A 15,562-nucleotide genomic window follows, 5' to 3' on the forward strand; every position below is an offset into this window, starting at 1 on the left:
CCTTGAGCATATTCACAACAGATATCGATAGATTCCTAGATAGAAAAGATATCAAGGGATATGGGGATAGTGCGGGGAACATGGCATGGACTGCAACAGTTCAAGAAGGCAGAGCACCACCACCTTTTCAAGGGCAATTAGCGATGGGCAATAAATGCTGGCCTAGCCAGCGATGCCCACATCCCATGAATGAATTTAAAAAAGGCAAAAGATCGACCATAATCTAGTTGAAGATATACCTATAGTTTGCCTGTTGGGTGAATTTACTAAGAAGAGTATTGATGAGTTTATTCCAATGATTGCAGGCCCGGAACATGAAGTGAAAAGTGTTGTGGCCGCAGAATTACAGTTTAGGAAGCAAAATGTCAGCTGGAATGGAGTTCTGAAGAAGAGTCATATTGGACTCGAGACATAACTCTGTTTCTCTCTCCACAGATGCTGCCAGACTTGCTGAGTTTCCCCAGCATTTTCTGTTTTTATTTCAGATTTCCAGCATCTGTGGTATTTTCCTTTTATTATGATGTTGGAACATATTTACAATCAGTGGATAAGTATTTGGTACAGCTGTAAGAGTTAATGCTGAGGCAAGGCTCATCAAAGGAGAAACCATCATTAATGTAGATACATGTAGTTTTGTTTTACATTTGAGTGTTTATTAAGAACTATATTTAGACAGAAAAATCCAATATAAGCCTGAAAAGTCCTAACCAAATCAGGCTTAAATGTCTTCAGATTAGCAGTTATTAATTACATTAGTCCCATGAGTCTATTCATGGCTGGGCACCAGATTGCTTGTGCCCAATATGTTTAGAGATATGGTTAGTTGAAAGGAATATTTATTATCTATAATCTATAAACCTGCCAGCAACTTTTCATAAAATTGTAATAGTTCCATGGAATTGAGATGCCTAGTACTCATGGGGCTGAAGAGGAACATTACCTCTGTGCAGAACTTTACAGAATATCTCACTTTGTTCATTTTTGTATCATCTTTGTGTGTATCACTGTCAAAAGATTATAAAGCATCTAATATCAGCTAAAGTATTTGTCCAGTCCAAACGGTGCTTTCAGTTAACACTTTAAAATAGGAAAATTCGAAGAAGGGAAATGTTTCATTGTTCTTTATAGTTGAGTTAACTACAGAAGCAACTTGGAACAGAAAGGATTGACCTTCTGGTATCTGCTTACTCCTGCAGGTTGGCGAAGGTACAAAAGAAGGCTGTCAGTGCCATACTCAGTCTACTGTGTTCACATGATCTAGACTCCCGCTATTCAAAACCAGAGATTAAAACAAAAGTAGCTGCCTTATATCTCCCTCTGATAGGGATTATTCTGGATATACTGCCACAGCTCTACGACTTCACAGGTACAAGCTTTTCATATGGTTCATATCTGTTAGAGTGAAAGTCTAGTGGTATCAGACATAACTATGAAAGAGTTTGGCAATTACTACTAGATGATTAATGATCACAGAAGAAATTCATGGACCCTTTGCTCTCAACAGTGAGGTACACTCAGTAGCATAGATTGGGGAAGTGGGGCTACTTTATTGTATGTCTGTCTATGATAGTATAGTATCTATATAGTACCTTTAAGCATAGCCTCCCAGTGATATATGGAATCTTACGTTTAACCAAAAATGCTACAAAAATGTAAACAGAAAGAAACACTTGTGATTAGCCGAAGGAAATAGAGGAGAACAGGGACTCCTTCCACATTGCTTTCCAGTTATATATCCTCTTAATATTTCTCTCCAGTGATTCTTTTTTTTAAATTTGTTCATGGGATGTGGGTGTCACTGGCTAGGCCAGCATTTATTGCCCTTGTTCTAAGGCTGTGGGTCTGGAGTCACATGTAGGCCAGACTAGGTAAGGACAGCAGACTCTCTTCCCTAAAGGAAGGACATTTGTGAACCAGATGGGTTTTTGGAAAGTCATGGCACAACAGTTTGGTTTCATGGTCATCATCAGACTTTTAATCCCAGATTTTTATTGAATTCAAATTTCACCATCTGCCATGGAGGGATTCGAATCCAGAGATCCCAGGTCTCTGGAATACCAGTCCAGTTACATTACCACTATGCCACCACCTCCCTCGATTGATATTGAGGTAAGATCTTGTTGATGTTAGCTTTAGTACTTAAGTCTTTCAGATGAGACATTAAACTTGGACCATGTCTGCCCTGTCAGGTGGACGTAAATAGCCCATGGTACAAGTTAGAAGAAGACCGGTGTGATCCCTGGTGACCTGGTCAACATTTATCACTCAATCAACATCAAAAACAGATTTAAAAACAAAAAACTACGGATGCTGGAAATCCAAAACAAAAACAGAATTACCTGGAAAAACTCAGCAGGTCTGGCAGCATTGGCGGAGAAGAAAAGAGTTGACGTTTCGAGTCCTCATGACCCTTCAACTAGTTCTGTTGAAGGGTCATAAGGACTCGAAACGTCAACTCTTTTCTTGTCCACCGATGCTGCCAGACCTGCTGAGTTTTTCCAGGTAATTCTGTTTTTGTAACAAAAACAGATTATTTGGTCAATATCACATTGCTGCTGTAGGAACTTGCCATGTGCAAACTGGCAGCCATGTTTCCTCCATGATGTCTGTGACATTAGAAACAATTAATTGTCAATGAAGGCTTTGAGTTGTCCTTTGGTCATGAATGGCGCTATAAGAATGCAAGGCTTTTTTTTTCTCTAAATAATTATCCTTGTGTAGCCCTTGACAATGAGTGCCAGCAGCTGCTGGATATTCAAGGTAATCAGTGAAATCCAAGCCTGTCTTCAACTGCTATCCATATCCCCAGCCTATTCAGACCTTGCTGTAAAATTTGAAAAGGGTCCAGCTAGACTGGCTAGGTCACCAGTGTGAATCTTACATACGCAGTTAGCAATTGTTGCACAATCTGCTGCAGAGAATTCATAGGGCAAAGTCAGTAACCAAATGAACAAGCTTGTGTTGCAAAAACATTGAACAAAGGAGCTCTGTAATATAGCTGCAGTGTCAATTATCATTTCTGCTGAGTTCCGTCCAACAGGGAGGCTGGGACTTGGCTGTAGTATAGAGTCATGCAGAAACAGTACAGGGCCATGCTGAAAGGATTTTTCCCTTTGTGGTAGTGACTAGAACTAGGGGACACAGTTTTAAAATAAGGAGTCTCCAATTTAAGGCAGAGATGAGGAGAATTTTTTTCTCTTGGAGGTCTTTGGGACTCTCTTCTCTACAGAGTGGTGGAGGGAGCGTCATTGAATATTTTTAAGGCAGTATTAGATAGATTCATGACCAACATGGGAGTCAATGATTACCAGGGGCTAGGTGGGGACGCGAAGCTGAGTCCACAATCAGGTCAGCCATGATTTTATTGAATGACAGAGCAGGCTTGAGGGGCAGAATGGCCTACTCCTGTTCCTAATTGGTATGTTTGTCTGTAGTCATGGAATGGAATTGTTAAATTGCAAATAAAGATCATTTCTATCAGCTTACACTTTCACAGCATTTTTCTTGCAATATCATCAATCAATAGATTATGTTTGGCAACTGAATGTCATCACTAGTACCTGCAATTTATACTTCACCTTCACAGGGCTTCTCCCAATCTGTGTTTGTTGTTTCAGATGCCCGGACAAGGAAAGTTCGTCCAGGTAGTTCAGATGGTGAGGCAGATGCCAACCCCATCAATCAGACTGTTGCCTTGATGATTGCTGGAAATCCTGTAAACACAATGCTGAGGAGTTCTGCAATATCTTTCTCATCATTGGTATGCTGAGAGTCTCTCAATTCCAATATAGATATGTTGGGGTAGACTTTCACTCTCCAACCAGCAGGTTTGAAGGTGGGGGGCGGGGTGGTGGTGGAGATATTGAATCCAGTGGGAAGCCTGTCTGCCATTTACCTGCCTGCCCCTGCCCCCACTGTAATTTTACCAGCAGGAAGGGTGGCATCAAGCAGCCTGACCACCAGTGGGCCAATTCAGGCCCTTGAGTGGGCAGTTAATGTCCACGTAAGGGCCTCATCCCACCTTCACTACGATTTAACCGGTTGGGCTGATGGCAGGCAGGGTCTCTGTGCCCATTGGAGGGTCCCCAAATGTATTGCCCCCACCCAAGGCTCTCCTCGCTCTGGCTTCTCAAACCCCGATTTGCTGGCAGCTCTCTGAGGCGGAACTTCCTGTTCCTGAGGGACAGACAACCCATCTCAACCCAACTACTGCCACCCGGCCATTTAATTGATGTCGGCAGCAGCCCCGAGCATCAGTGGGCACCCTACCAGCTGAAGCATCAGGCAAGGGAGGTGGAGGGAGGCGTGGCAATGACAGCGGCCTGTAAAATCCAGCCTGTTGTCTTAATCTAGAGGAGGTTCATAGTTGAACAGCCATAGGTTATTTTCTTCACAACGATGTTGCTCATAAGAAACACAAGAGAGTTTTGTGATGCAGTAGCACATTTTGGTGCAAATTGTGTCCTACAGGATGAAATCTATGTGATCTCTGTGTACCAAAATGTCTTTCAGATTAATATGTTAAAATGTTTGTTTGAAAGTTTCATAATTTGATTTCACCTGGTTGAATCTTATAGGTTTGTCAGATACTTGTTAAATTATGTAGCTGTTTAAGTGAGATGATCTGTCCATTAATTTGTATTTTTTTTCATTCTTTCATGGGACGTGGGTGTTGCTGGCTAGGCCAGCATTTTTTATTGCCAAACCCTAGTTGCCCTTGAGAAGGTGCCTTCTTGAACCGCTGCAGTCCATGTGTTGAAGGAACTCCCGCAGTGCTGTTAGGAGGGAGTTCCAGGATTGTGACGCAGTGGCCAGTGAAGGAATGGTGATATATTTCCAAGTCTGGGTGGTGTGTGACTTGGAGGGGAATTTGCAGGTGGTGGTGTTCCCATGCATCTGCTACCCTTATACTTCTAGGTGGTAGAAGTCATGGGTTCAGAAAATGCTGTCGAAGGAGCCTTGTTGAGTTGTTGCAGTCCATCTTGTAGATGGTACAGTCTGCTGCCACTGAGCATTGGTGGTAGAGGGAAGTGGATGTTGGACGAGGTGCCAATCAAGTAGGCTGCTTTATCCTGGATGGTGTTGGGGTTCTTGAGTGTTAGTGGAGCTGCACTCATCCAGACAATTGGAGAGTATTCCCTCACACTCCTAACTTGGACCTTGTAGATGGAGGACAGGCTTTAGGAGTCAGGAGGTAAGTAACTCTCTGCAGAATTCCCAGCCTCTGACCTGGTCTTGTAGTCACAGTATTTTATATGACTGGTCCAGTTCAGGATCAATGATAACCCCCAGAATGTTGATAGTGGGGGATTCAGTGAAGGGAATGCTATTGAATGTCAAGGGGAAATGGTTAGATTCTTTCTTGTTGGAGATGGTCATTGCCTGGCACTTGTATGGCACGAATGATACTAGCCGCTTATTGGCCCAAGCCTGAATGTTGTCTAGGTCTTGCTGCATATGGGCACGGACTGCTTTCGTATCTGAGGAGTTGCGAATGATGCTGAACATTGTGCAATCATCAGTGAACATCCCCACTTCTGGCCTTCTGATGGAAGGAAGGTCTTTGATGAAGCAGCTGAAGATGGTTGATCCTAGGACACTACCCTGAGGAACTCCTGCAGTGATGTCCTGAGATGATTGACCTGTTCGAAATTTATCCCATTTAGCACAGTGAGAGTGCCACACAATACATTGGAGAGTATCCTCAATGTGAAAATGGGACTTTGTCTCTACAAGGATTGTGCAGTGGTCACTTCTACCGATACTGTCGTGGATAGATGCATCTCCGACAGGTAGATCAGTGAAGACAAGGTCAAGTAGGCTTGTCCCTCTTGTTGGTTCCCTCACCATCTGCTGCAGGCCCAGTTTAGCAACTATGTGCTTTAGGACTCGGCCGGCTCGGTCATTAACGGTGCTACCAAGCCACTCTTGGTGATGGATGTTGAAGTCCCCCACCCAGAGTACATTATGTGCTCTTGCCATCCTCAATGCTTCCTCCAAGTGGTGTTCAACATGGAGGAGCACTGATTCATCAGCTGAGGGAGGGTGGTAGATGGTATTCAGCAGGAGGTTTCCTTGCCCATGTTTGACCTGATGCCATGAGACTTCATGGGGTCTGGAGTCGATGTTGAGAACTCCCAGGGCAACTCCCTCCCAACTGTATACCACTGTGCTGCCACCTCTGATGAGTCTGTCTTGTCGGTGGGACAGGACATACACAGGGATAGTAATGGTGGTGTCTGGTATTTTGTCTGCAAGGTATGATTCCAAGAGGATGACTATTGGCAGGCTATTGCTTGACTGGCCTATGGGACAGCTCTCTCAATTTTGGCTCAAGTCTCCAGATGTTAGTAAGGAAGGCTTTGCAGGGTTGACAGGGATGAGTTTGCTGTTGTAATTTCCAGCGCCTAGTTAGATGCCGAGTGGTCCGTCCGGTTTCATTCCTTTTATCTATTATAGTATTTAGTATCTTCCTCTTTTATTGGGCTGAAACTGTCTGACTTGGTGAGGTGCTTGCTGCGCAGCACTATGCTGTGATTATAATATCTGACAGCAGTCAGGAAATAGGGTATTAAAGCCCACACATTTAATTTATTCTCCATTTTTGTCAAGTGTTTCTTCTGTTTTTCCTCTTCCACTTTCATTTTGGTGTTTCCTCCTCCACCCTACTCCTCTGAAGCAATACACCATTTATGGTCCATACCTAACTTCCATATAAGACTCTGCCAAAATCTTAAAACATGCTCATGAATTGCTCAGCTGTCTGGCTGGGTGACTCTCCCTTCATTCAAATGGGGTCATTAGCTAATTATTGCACAGTGTTAGGTTGATTCACATTTCTCAGATAATGAAGCAGTTCATGCCCACAGGCAACAAGATGTTGACAACATCTAGGCATGGGCTGATGTGTAGTGCAAAAGTTACGTGCCTCTTAAGTGCCAGGCAGTGACCATCTTCAACAAGAGAGAATCTAACCATCTCTCATTGACATTGCATGGCATTATAATTGCCAAATCTTCCACAATAAACATCCTGAGAGTAACTGTTGACCAGAAGCTCAATTGGACCAGCCACATAAATGTCGTATCTACTAGAGCAGGTCAGAGATTGAGAATTCTATGGCAAGCAGCTCATCTTTTGACTCCCCAAAGGTTCCTCATCACTTACAAGTCACAAATCAGGAATGCAACGGAACACATCCAATTGCCTACATCTACAATAACACTCAAGATGCTTGACACCATCCAATACAAAGCAGTCCACGTGATCAGCAGTTCATCCATTACCTTAAACACCCAGTCCTTCAACTACTGATGCATTGTGGCTACAGTGTACACTTTCTGCAGCATGCACTGCAGCAACTTGCCTAAACCTCTTTGACAGCACTGCCCAAACCACTACCTCTACTACCTAGCAGGACAAGAGCAACAGGTGAATGAGGGCATCATCACCTTCAATTTATGCATCATCACTGGGTCAAAATAGTGGAATGCCCTGCCTAACCCTCTGTAGGAGTTTCTTCACAACATGGTTCAAGAAGGTGGCTTACCAGCACCTTCTAGGGGTGTGGAATAAATGTTAGCCTTACTATCAATGCCCTTATGCAGAAACTTTTTTAATCCTTCTGAGGGAAGTGCCATGTCCCCCCTTGGCAACTTCTCATGATAGCATGGCTGAGATTGTTAATAAACCATTTGGAAAGTCGTGGCAAAACGGTCACCCTACCATTCTAATGTGCTTTCCTTCCTTTCAATCTAATTTATTGATTTATTAGTGGAAACCAAAGAGCACTGTGGCTCTTTACTACTCCAAATTAAATTCACATTCCTCAATGAACTATTTTTAGGGAACTAATTGACTGCATTAAAATAATACCCACAAGAATTTGTTGCATTTTAAACAGTGTGATAAAAATGGCATGCAGAGGAATTTCAAAAACCTCTTATCTCTTTCTGGAATTCACCAGCCACTAGCTTAATGGCCCTGCCCTAGTGCCGGGATGTGTATGAAATTCACTGAGTGCCTCAGTTCCAAATACAGCTTTATTCAGCAGCAAATCACAGAACTACAATCAGATTTGCTGTGTGGCAATGTAATAGATGTAGTACATTAATACAGAAAGTCTTTCTTTTTCATCTGTTGTATGAATTTCCCCTTCATTAGTCACAAATAAATCAGAATATCACCCAAGTATGCAAACTGCAAAGTAAATCTAGAGGTCTAAATTGGACAACCCCAGAAGCGGGCCCAAGCAATGCATGATTACCCCATGCACGTATAATGTGAAATCGGCAGCACACCAACTACACGCTACCTGCTCGTTACCATGATTGTAGCATGCAGCCTAAGCTAATTGCACTGTTGCGTGGCTGCGTACCTGAATGGGGTCCCAAAATCTTTAGAGGCTAGCATGAATTAAAGCTGGCGTGCGCTACTTAAAGCCAACCTACAGCTCTTAAAGGGAAGATGCTTTGTGGCTTAGAAAAAGAAATCCTTCTACAAGTCACCGTCACATGAAAAAAGACTGAATAATGACACAACATGGGAGACAGCATGCTCCAAGATTCTGGGGCACTGAACTGGAGGCCTTGGTGGAGGAGGTAAAAAGGAGGAGGAGGAGCCAATGAGTGTCAGTTTGCCATGAGTTCTGCTGCAGAGGAGTCAGTTGAGGGGGACGATGTACAAAAAAAAGCTAGTGGAAATGCACGATTAAATGTTTTGTGCACTGGCAGGCCTGCCAGAAAACCTGTGCGCGTTATCAAGGAGCATTGATTTTACACAAGACTTGGAACCGATCCTAGATTCTCCCTACTTTGCCAAAGTGAATCTTACGGAGTCTTTTTTTTAAAAGAAGTCCTCTTTACTCAACCTTTTGTGTATAATTGAACGGACTTCCAGTTGTAATGTTCCATCTGGTGATTCCGTGTTCTCTAACTTTTCACAGTCCTTATTTCCTTGAACGTGGGTTCCATCCTCCCCAGCCCTTTGCTGGATGGTTAACCCAAAAGCAGTCCTTTCCTTCTGCTTGGCATAGTAGTGTTTGTTGTGGGTTCTCTTTCGCCAACTCTTTCAGTCTCACTGCCTCTGTGAGCCTGCGTAAAGCAAGAACAGTTGCCTTTCTCTTTGTGTTCAGATGTTAAATTGAATATGTTATGACCTGAGCCCCTTGTCTCCATGGCAACCAAATCAGTTGGGCTTGTCTCCAGGCAGAAGGAGATCTCATTTCCACTCTTCCCCCTTACCCCTTCAAATTGCTCCATTTTACCTTGAATTAAAGGGGATGGTTTAAAACGTAACCATCCATAACATCCAGCATTCATAACACATACTTAAAGGATTATGCATCTTCCAACAGTAATACGGGGTAGATGGAGTATATTCTAAAGCATGTAAATATCCAAAAGGTCACATTCCTGGAATTGAAAAGTAAATTAATGATTCATGTGCAACCCTTCATCAGCAACTGAATTTGATAAGGTAATGCAATCAAAATAATAATCTACATTGATCAAACTGTTGTGCATTTGCTGTTTTAGTTCATTCTTTCATGCCAGAGATTTCTGCAAGGATTCTCTGGCAGAAAATTGATGGAATCCCCTACCCCCATTGGAGAAATTGTGTATATGGAGAAAAACTCCCACTATTTCTCTGGGGTTTCTGCCAATCTTCCATAAAATTTATGGCAGGAGACCAGGTGGACCCAGCAGGATTTCTCCCCTACAATGGTTGTGGATTTCCTTTTGCCCTTGCACATTGTAAAGTAAACTTTGTACGCTAGATTCAACCATTGCAAAGCAAGTTGCCTACACAAGATTCATCTGTAGTACTACGAAGTTAAGATTTTGTATGATTGTTTCATTTTATTTCTCTGCAGTCAAGCAAACAGGCAACTCCACTGGCTGCTGATGCTAGTCGGGATTTGCTGATTTCCTTTTTGTGGATCCTGAAAAGCGCTGATCAAACTCTTATCAAAAAATGGGCTACAGATCTTCCTGTGACCCAACTCAACAAGGTCTTAGACCTGCTGTATCTCTGTGTTTCCTGTTTTGAGTACAGGGTAAGAATGCCAATGTTATTGCTGTGTTTATTGTGGAATTGTACCATCACATATTTAACATTACACCTGTGTTTAAATAAGGGATTAAAATAAGGGGCAGTGTACTGGGATATGTAAATTAAAAAAATTAAAAAGCCCAGAAGTACCAAGCAGTTCACTTAGCATCCAAATCGAGAACAGACAAGATCATTTTTTTAATTGAGATCCTTTGCTGATGCCCTGATGTGCATTTGCAGCATTTTCTAACATTAAATCAAGTTTCTGTCATTTTGTTTTACCTCTGCATACTACAATGCGTTAGTATGCCATACTAATACTTCTATAAATAAACTACAACCATCATGCCAACCACTCCTTGCAGAAAACTCATCTACGCTGACTTGGCATGTATACATTGCCTACACAATGGCCAGTCACTTATACACCCATTTCAGCGGTCTATACCTATGGTTCGAAGCTGCACTTAGGTCACCTCGTAAATAAGTCATCCTCACGCTGACAAGACAGCTGGTACCTTCAGGACTAGAGCTGTGGGAACTCCTGACAGATGAAATACCCACTCCCAACCTGTACATCTATTGCCTTGTTTGGAGTAGGCGGAGACTTTGTCTTCAAGGCACCATCATAGATACATCAATGCTAGGCCAGAGCCAGACATATCCAGAACCTAACTTTTTATCCAACCGATCAGGCATATTCCCAACAATATTAAAGTGGAAATATGCTGGAGAATCAATGGATTTTCAGCCCCATGTTATTTATCCTCCCAATCAGGTCCACATGTATAAAATATGGCGAAATTGCATCAGAGATTCCTTAGATTACTTTAACAGCTGGACTAACAGTTACCACATGACCGTATCGCATAGCCTAACTATTATTTGCATTGTAAATTTACTTCCAATTTCAGGAAAAAAGTTGGAAAATGCTATAGCACTTGGTATAGAGTGAAATTACGGCATTGGACTATTGTTTTAGAAGAAAACTGTCATTTGCCTTTTTGCATTTCAGGGCAAAGTAACTTCAGATAAAGTCAGCACACAAGCCCTCCAAAAAAGCAAGCATACTAAGGCACGTCTAGAGGAAGTGCTTCTGGGAAATGCAGGAGCCCGAGGAGAAATGATGAAGCGGTGCCGTGGCCCAGGTAGGACATTCACCTCCCTTTGTAGCTCCCTAGTAAAATAAATTCCTTTGCTTTAGGACAATCGCTTATCCCAGTCAGAAGTGCTATCTGTCTAAATGACAGATAGGTTGGAGTAATTAGAAGAAGTGCAGTGGAGTGTTATTTGTTAGAAATGTAATGCTGAAACTGAAAGGAAGAATCTACAAGACAGTTGTGGGACTAGCCTTATTGTACAGTGCAGAAACCCGGGCAATATCAAGCAGAGAGGAACACCGAATGGATACTAATGAGTTGCGGATGCTAAGATGGATGTGTGGAGTAATGAGAAAGGACAAAATCAGGATCCAGTACATCAGGATTCAGTGAAGATTGTGGGAGCAACAAAGAAAGTAGCTGAGAAGAGATTGAAATGGTATGGTCACCTGTTGTGGATAGAGATAGGAAATGTGGTGAGCAAGTGGCGGTCGTGGGACTGCCAGAAAGAGGAAGGCCTAAGACCAGATAGGAAGAACCAGTGACAAGAGACTTTAACACAATGGAATTGGAAGAGGAATGGGTGACTGACAAAGGAGATCGAGAAGGGTGATCAATCATAACTATGGTGACTCCAAGTAAAATGGGAGAAGCCAAAAGGAAGAAATAAATGGGTGGCACAGATCATTTGTTTCCAAATTTTATCTTTTATACCTGAACTTAATTCATCAATTAAAAATAATTTCTATGCTTCACAGTTAAATACCTTTAATTTTTTATTTTTGTTAACAGACATTATTATTTGTAACTGATGTCTTACATTTGCTAGGATTTTCCAGCCCTGCCAGCAGTGTGCATTGTTGTGGGTGGGACAGGAAAATTTGGAGAGCCGTTGACTTTTAACGAATTTCCCCGTCCCACCCGCAGTGATGCCCACCAGTGTCAAGGCCAGAAAATCCTGCCCATTGCCTTTCGCCCTGAAAAAAATTACCTGCGAGCCCACTGGAACTTAGTATCTCAGCTATTACCTGCTCGCAGCTTTCCATTGCCTCCAGAAGGCTGTCAGGCAAACCCTATCAGGTTTTCCTGTGGCCTTCGGGGGGGTGTTCCTTTTTCAAAGGCACTTAGTGCCTGATCAAGGGACCTGGCATCGGGCAGAGGGTTTGCCACTGAAAGTCATCCCCCTGCTCTCGCCTCTGATCCCCTGTGATCCCCTCCCCTGCAACCCTAACAGACACTTAATCCAGTCAGGCGTCCGCCTCCAAAGCAACATGGGTTTCTCCAACCTGTGGACTGAATCCACGTCAATTACATTAACTTCCAGCTTAACTAAGTCTTTGCTTATTTATTAATTGTATTTGTTGCAGGAAATGAAAGAAACTTTGGAATAAATGAAAACCTACGATGGAGAAAAGATCAAACACAGTGGCGACAGGGCAATGAGAGACAAGAAAAGTATGTGACTAATTAAAAGATTTGTCCATATAGAAACATAGAATGATACAGCACAGCAGGAAGCCATTTGCTCGATATATGCTGGTACTTTTGTAAGGCTATCCAATCAGTGCTAATCCCTGGTCTTTCCCCATAGGCCTGCATTTTTGCCCTTCAGGTATTTATCCAATTCTCTTTTAAATGTTACTATTGAATTTGCTTCTACCACCCTTCCAGGCAGTGCATCCTAGATCTCAACAACTCGCAGTATAAAAAATTGTTTCCTCATGTCATCTCTGGTTTTATTTGTCACATCTTAAATCCATGTCTTCTGGTTACTGAACTTCTGGCATGGGGAAGAGTTTCCCCTTATTCACTCTATCAAAGTCCTTCATATTTTTAAACACCTCTACCAAATTTCCTTTTAACTTTCTCTGTTCTAAGAAGAACAACCCTGGCTTGCCCAGTCTCTCCAGTTAACTGGAGGCCCACATCTTTGTTAATAATTCTTCTGTACACTGTAAGGCATTGGTGTCCTTCCTAAACTGTGATGTTTAAAATAGAACACAATACTTCAGCTGAGGCCTAACCAGTGTTTTACAGAAGTTTAGCATCCTTCCTTGCTTTTGTACTCCACTCCTCTATTAATAAAGCCAAGAATCCCATATGCTTCTTACCAGTGTTTTCAGCTTGAACTGCCACTTTCAAATATTTGTTTACAAAGAAGCCCAGTTCTCTCTGTTCCTGCACCCCTTTCAGATTGTACCATTTATGTGAGACTGCCTGTCTTCAATCTTCCTGTCAAACTGCTTCACTTCACACTTCTCTACATAAAATTTCATCCGCCATCCGACTGCCCACTTCACCAGTCTACATCCTTCTGAAGTCCATCACTATCCTGACTGTTTTCTATATTTCCAAGTTATGTATCATCTGCAAATGTTGAAATTATGCCCTGTAAACTCAAGTCCAGATCATGAATATATTAAAAAAGCAGAGATCCCAATATCATCAGCCATTGTACAAGAACATAAGTAATAGGAGCAGGATTTGACCATTCAGCCCTTCAAGTCTGCTCTGCCGTTCAGTAAGATCCTGACTAATCTCCAGCTCAACCTCACCTTTCTGCACTATCCCCATATCCCGTTATTCCCTTAGTATCCAAAAATCTATTGATCTGTGTCTTGAATATACTCAGTGACTGAACATCCACCACCCTCTGGGATCGAGAATTCCAAAGATTCACAACTCTTTGAGTGAAGAAATTTCTCCTCATCTCAGTCCTAAGTGGCTAACCCCTTAGTCTGAGACTTTGACCCATTGTTTTAGATTACCCAGCCAGGTGAAACATCCTTCCATTATCTACCCTGTCAAGCAAGCCCCTTAAGAATTTCATGTGTTTCAATAAAATCACCTCTCATTCTTCTAAATTCTGAGAAATTGCAGACCTACTCTACTGAGTTTTTCCTTGTAAGACAATTGCTCAACCCATTGTACTCCCTGAAGTATATCTTTGCTGAGGTAAGGAGACCATAACTTTACATGATATTCCAGGTGTCGAACATAGGAACACAGTGTGTTCTCACCAAGGCCCTAAATAATTACACTGAGATTTCTTTAGCTTTATATTTAAATCCCTTTGAAATAAAGGTTAACATGCCATACGCTTTCCAATTTATTTGCTGCACTTGCATGTTAACTTGCTGTGATTTTTGTACAAGGTTGCCCAGGTCCTTCTGGCTACCTATTTTCCAGTCTCTCAGCTTTGAAAAAATATTCTACCAGTTTTCCTTCCAAAGTGGGTAACATCACATCTCTGCATATTATAATCCATCTGCCACGTTTCTACTCACTCATTTAACCTGTTTCTATCCCTTTGCAGTCTCTTTGTATCCTTCTTGTAGCTTACTTTCTCACCTAGCTTTGTATTATCAGCAAACTTGGACACATTACACTGGGGTAGCTGTCTCTACTTTGAAAAACAACTGTTCACCACTAAACGCTACTTTCTGTCTCTGAGCCAATTTTGTATCCATGCTGCCGTAGACCTTTAATCCATAGGCTTTAATTTTGCCAACAAGTTTATATTGTGGTACTTTGTCAAACACCTTTTGGGAGACTATAAACACAAAATTAAAAAACACTACCCTCATTAATCCTTTTCTTTGCTCTATCAAAGAACTCTTAATCAAGGTAGACAAACACAATTTTCTTTGAAGAAATCCATGCTGATTTTCATTTATTAGCTCTCAATTTCCTGAATGCCAGCTAATTTGAAGCCAGATTATTGTCTCAGTTTCCCCAGCAGCCGCGTTAGGCTGACCGGCCTGTAGTTGCTGGGTTTATCCCTCTCCCTTTCTTATACAGGGATGTAACATTTGCAAAATTTTAACCACCATTTGAAAGCTACCACCTTCGCTATCCACCACAAACTCTACACCACAGCCTCCCCCAACAACATGACCCCCGCCCACCCGATATCTCCCAATCATCATCTCAGGTTGAACTAGATTGTTTCCAACCTTGGAATCCTGTTTGGTCCTGAGCTGAGCTTCAGGTCCTCTCCATCATTAAAACTAGCTACTTCAACTTTTGTACCAACAAATGCTTCCACTTTAGTCCCTTTGCCACTTATAGCTTCTTACGTGCCTCCAATCACCTCTAGACCAGACTATTCCAACACTTTCCTTCTTGGTCTCCATCCTTCATTTTCCATAAACTCCAAATGATGCAAAATTTGTCCATATGCATCTTTGTCTTGGTTCCTACTTTGTGGAGTTCCTTCCCTGAGCCCCTATGTCTCTTCATATCTCTCTTCCTGTAAAATCTTCTTCAGAACCCATCTCATCAACTATGCTTATGATCACTCTTCTCAGCTTCTGCATCCATTTTCCATGTCTATTCTGTAATGTGGCATGGGACTTTTTCTTAATGTGAAAGGAAATATGTAAATGGAAGTTATTTTTGGTAGCAAT

At 42.2% G+C, this 15,562-nt stretch overlaps 1 protein-coding gene across 3 annotated transcripts in view; it reads left to right on the forward strand.

Moving 5' to 3' along the window:
• The window catches only part of dock8 (dedicator of cytokinesis 8), a 312,431-nt gene that overhangs the window by 254,366 nt on the left and 42,503 nt on the right, over nt 1-15,562 (forward strand). For all 3 annotated transcript variants that reach the window (XM_041186616.1, XM_041186617.1, XM_041186618.1), the window contains 5 exons: nt 1,197-1,366; nt 3,618-3,760; nt 9,875-10,057; nt 11,069-11,201; nt 12,521-12,608. In XM_041186616.1, coding sequence (XP_041042550.1) covers nt 1,197-1,366; nt 3,618-3,760; nt 9,875-10,057; nt 11,069-11,201; nt 12,521-12,608 — 717 coding nt within the window. The remainder of the gene's footprint in view (nt 1-1,196; nt 1,367-3,617; nt 3,761-9,874; nt 10,058-11,068; nt 11,202-12,520; nt 12,609-15,562) is intronic.

This window comes from Carcharodon carcharias, chromosome 4 (genome assembly GCF_017639515.1).
Source record: "Carcharodon carcharias isolate sCarCar2 chromosome 4, sCarCar2.pri, whole genome shotgun sequence".
Lineage (NCBI taxonomy): Eukaryota > Metazoa > Chordata > Chondrichthyes > Lamniformes > Lamnidae > Carcharodon > Carcharodon carcharias.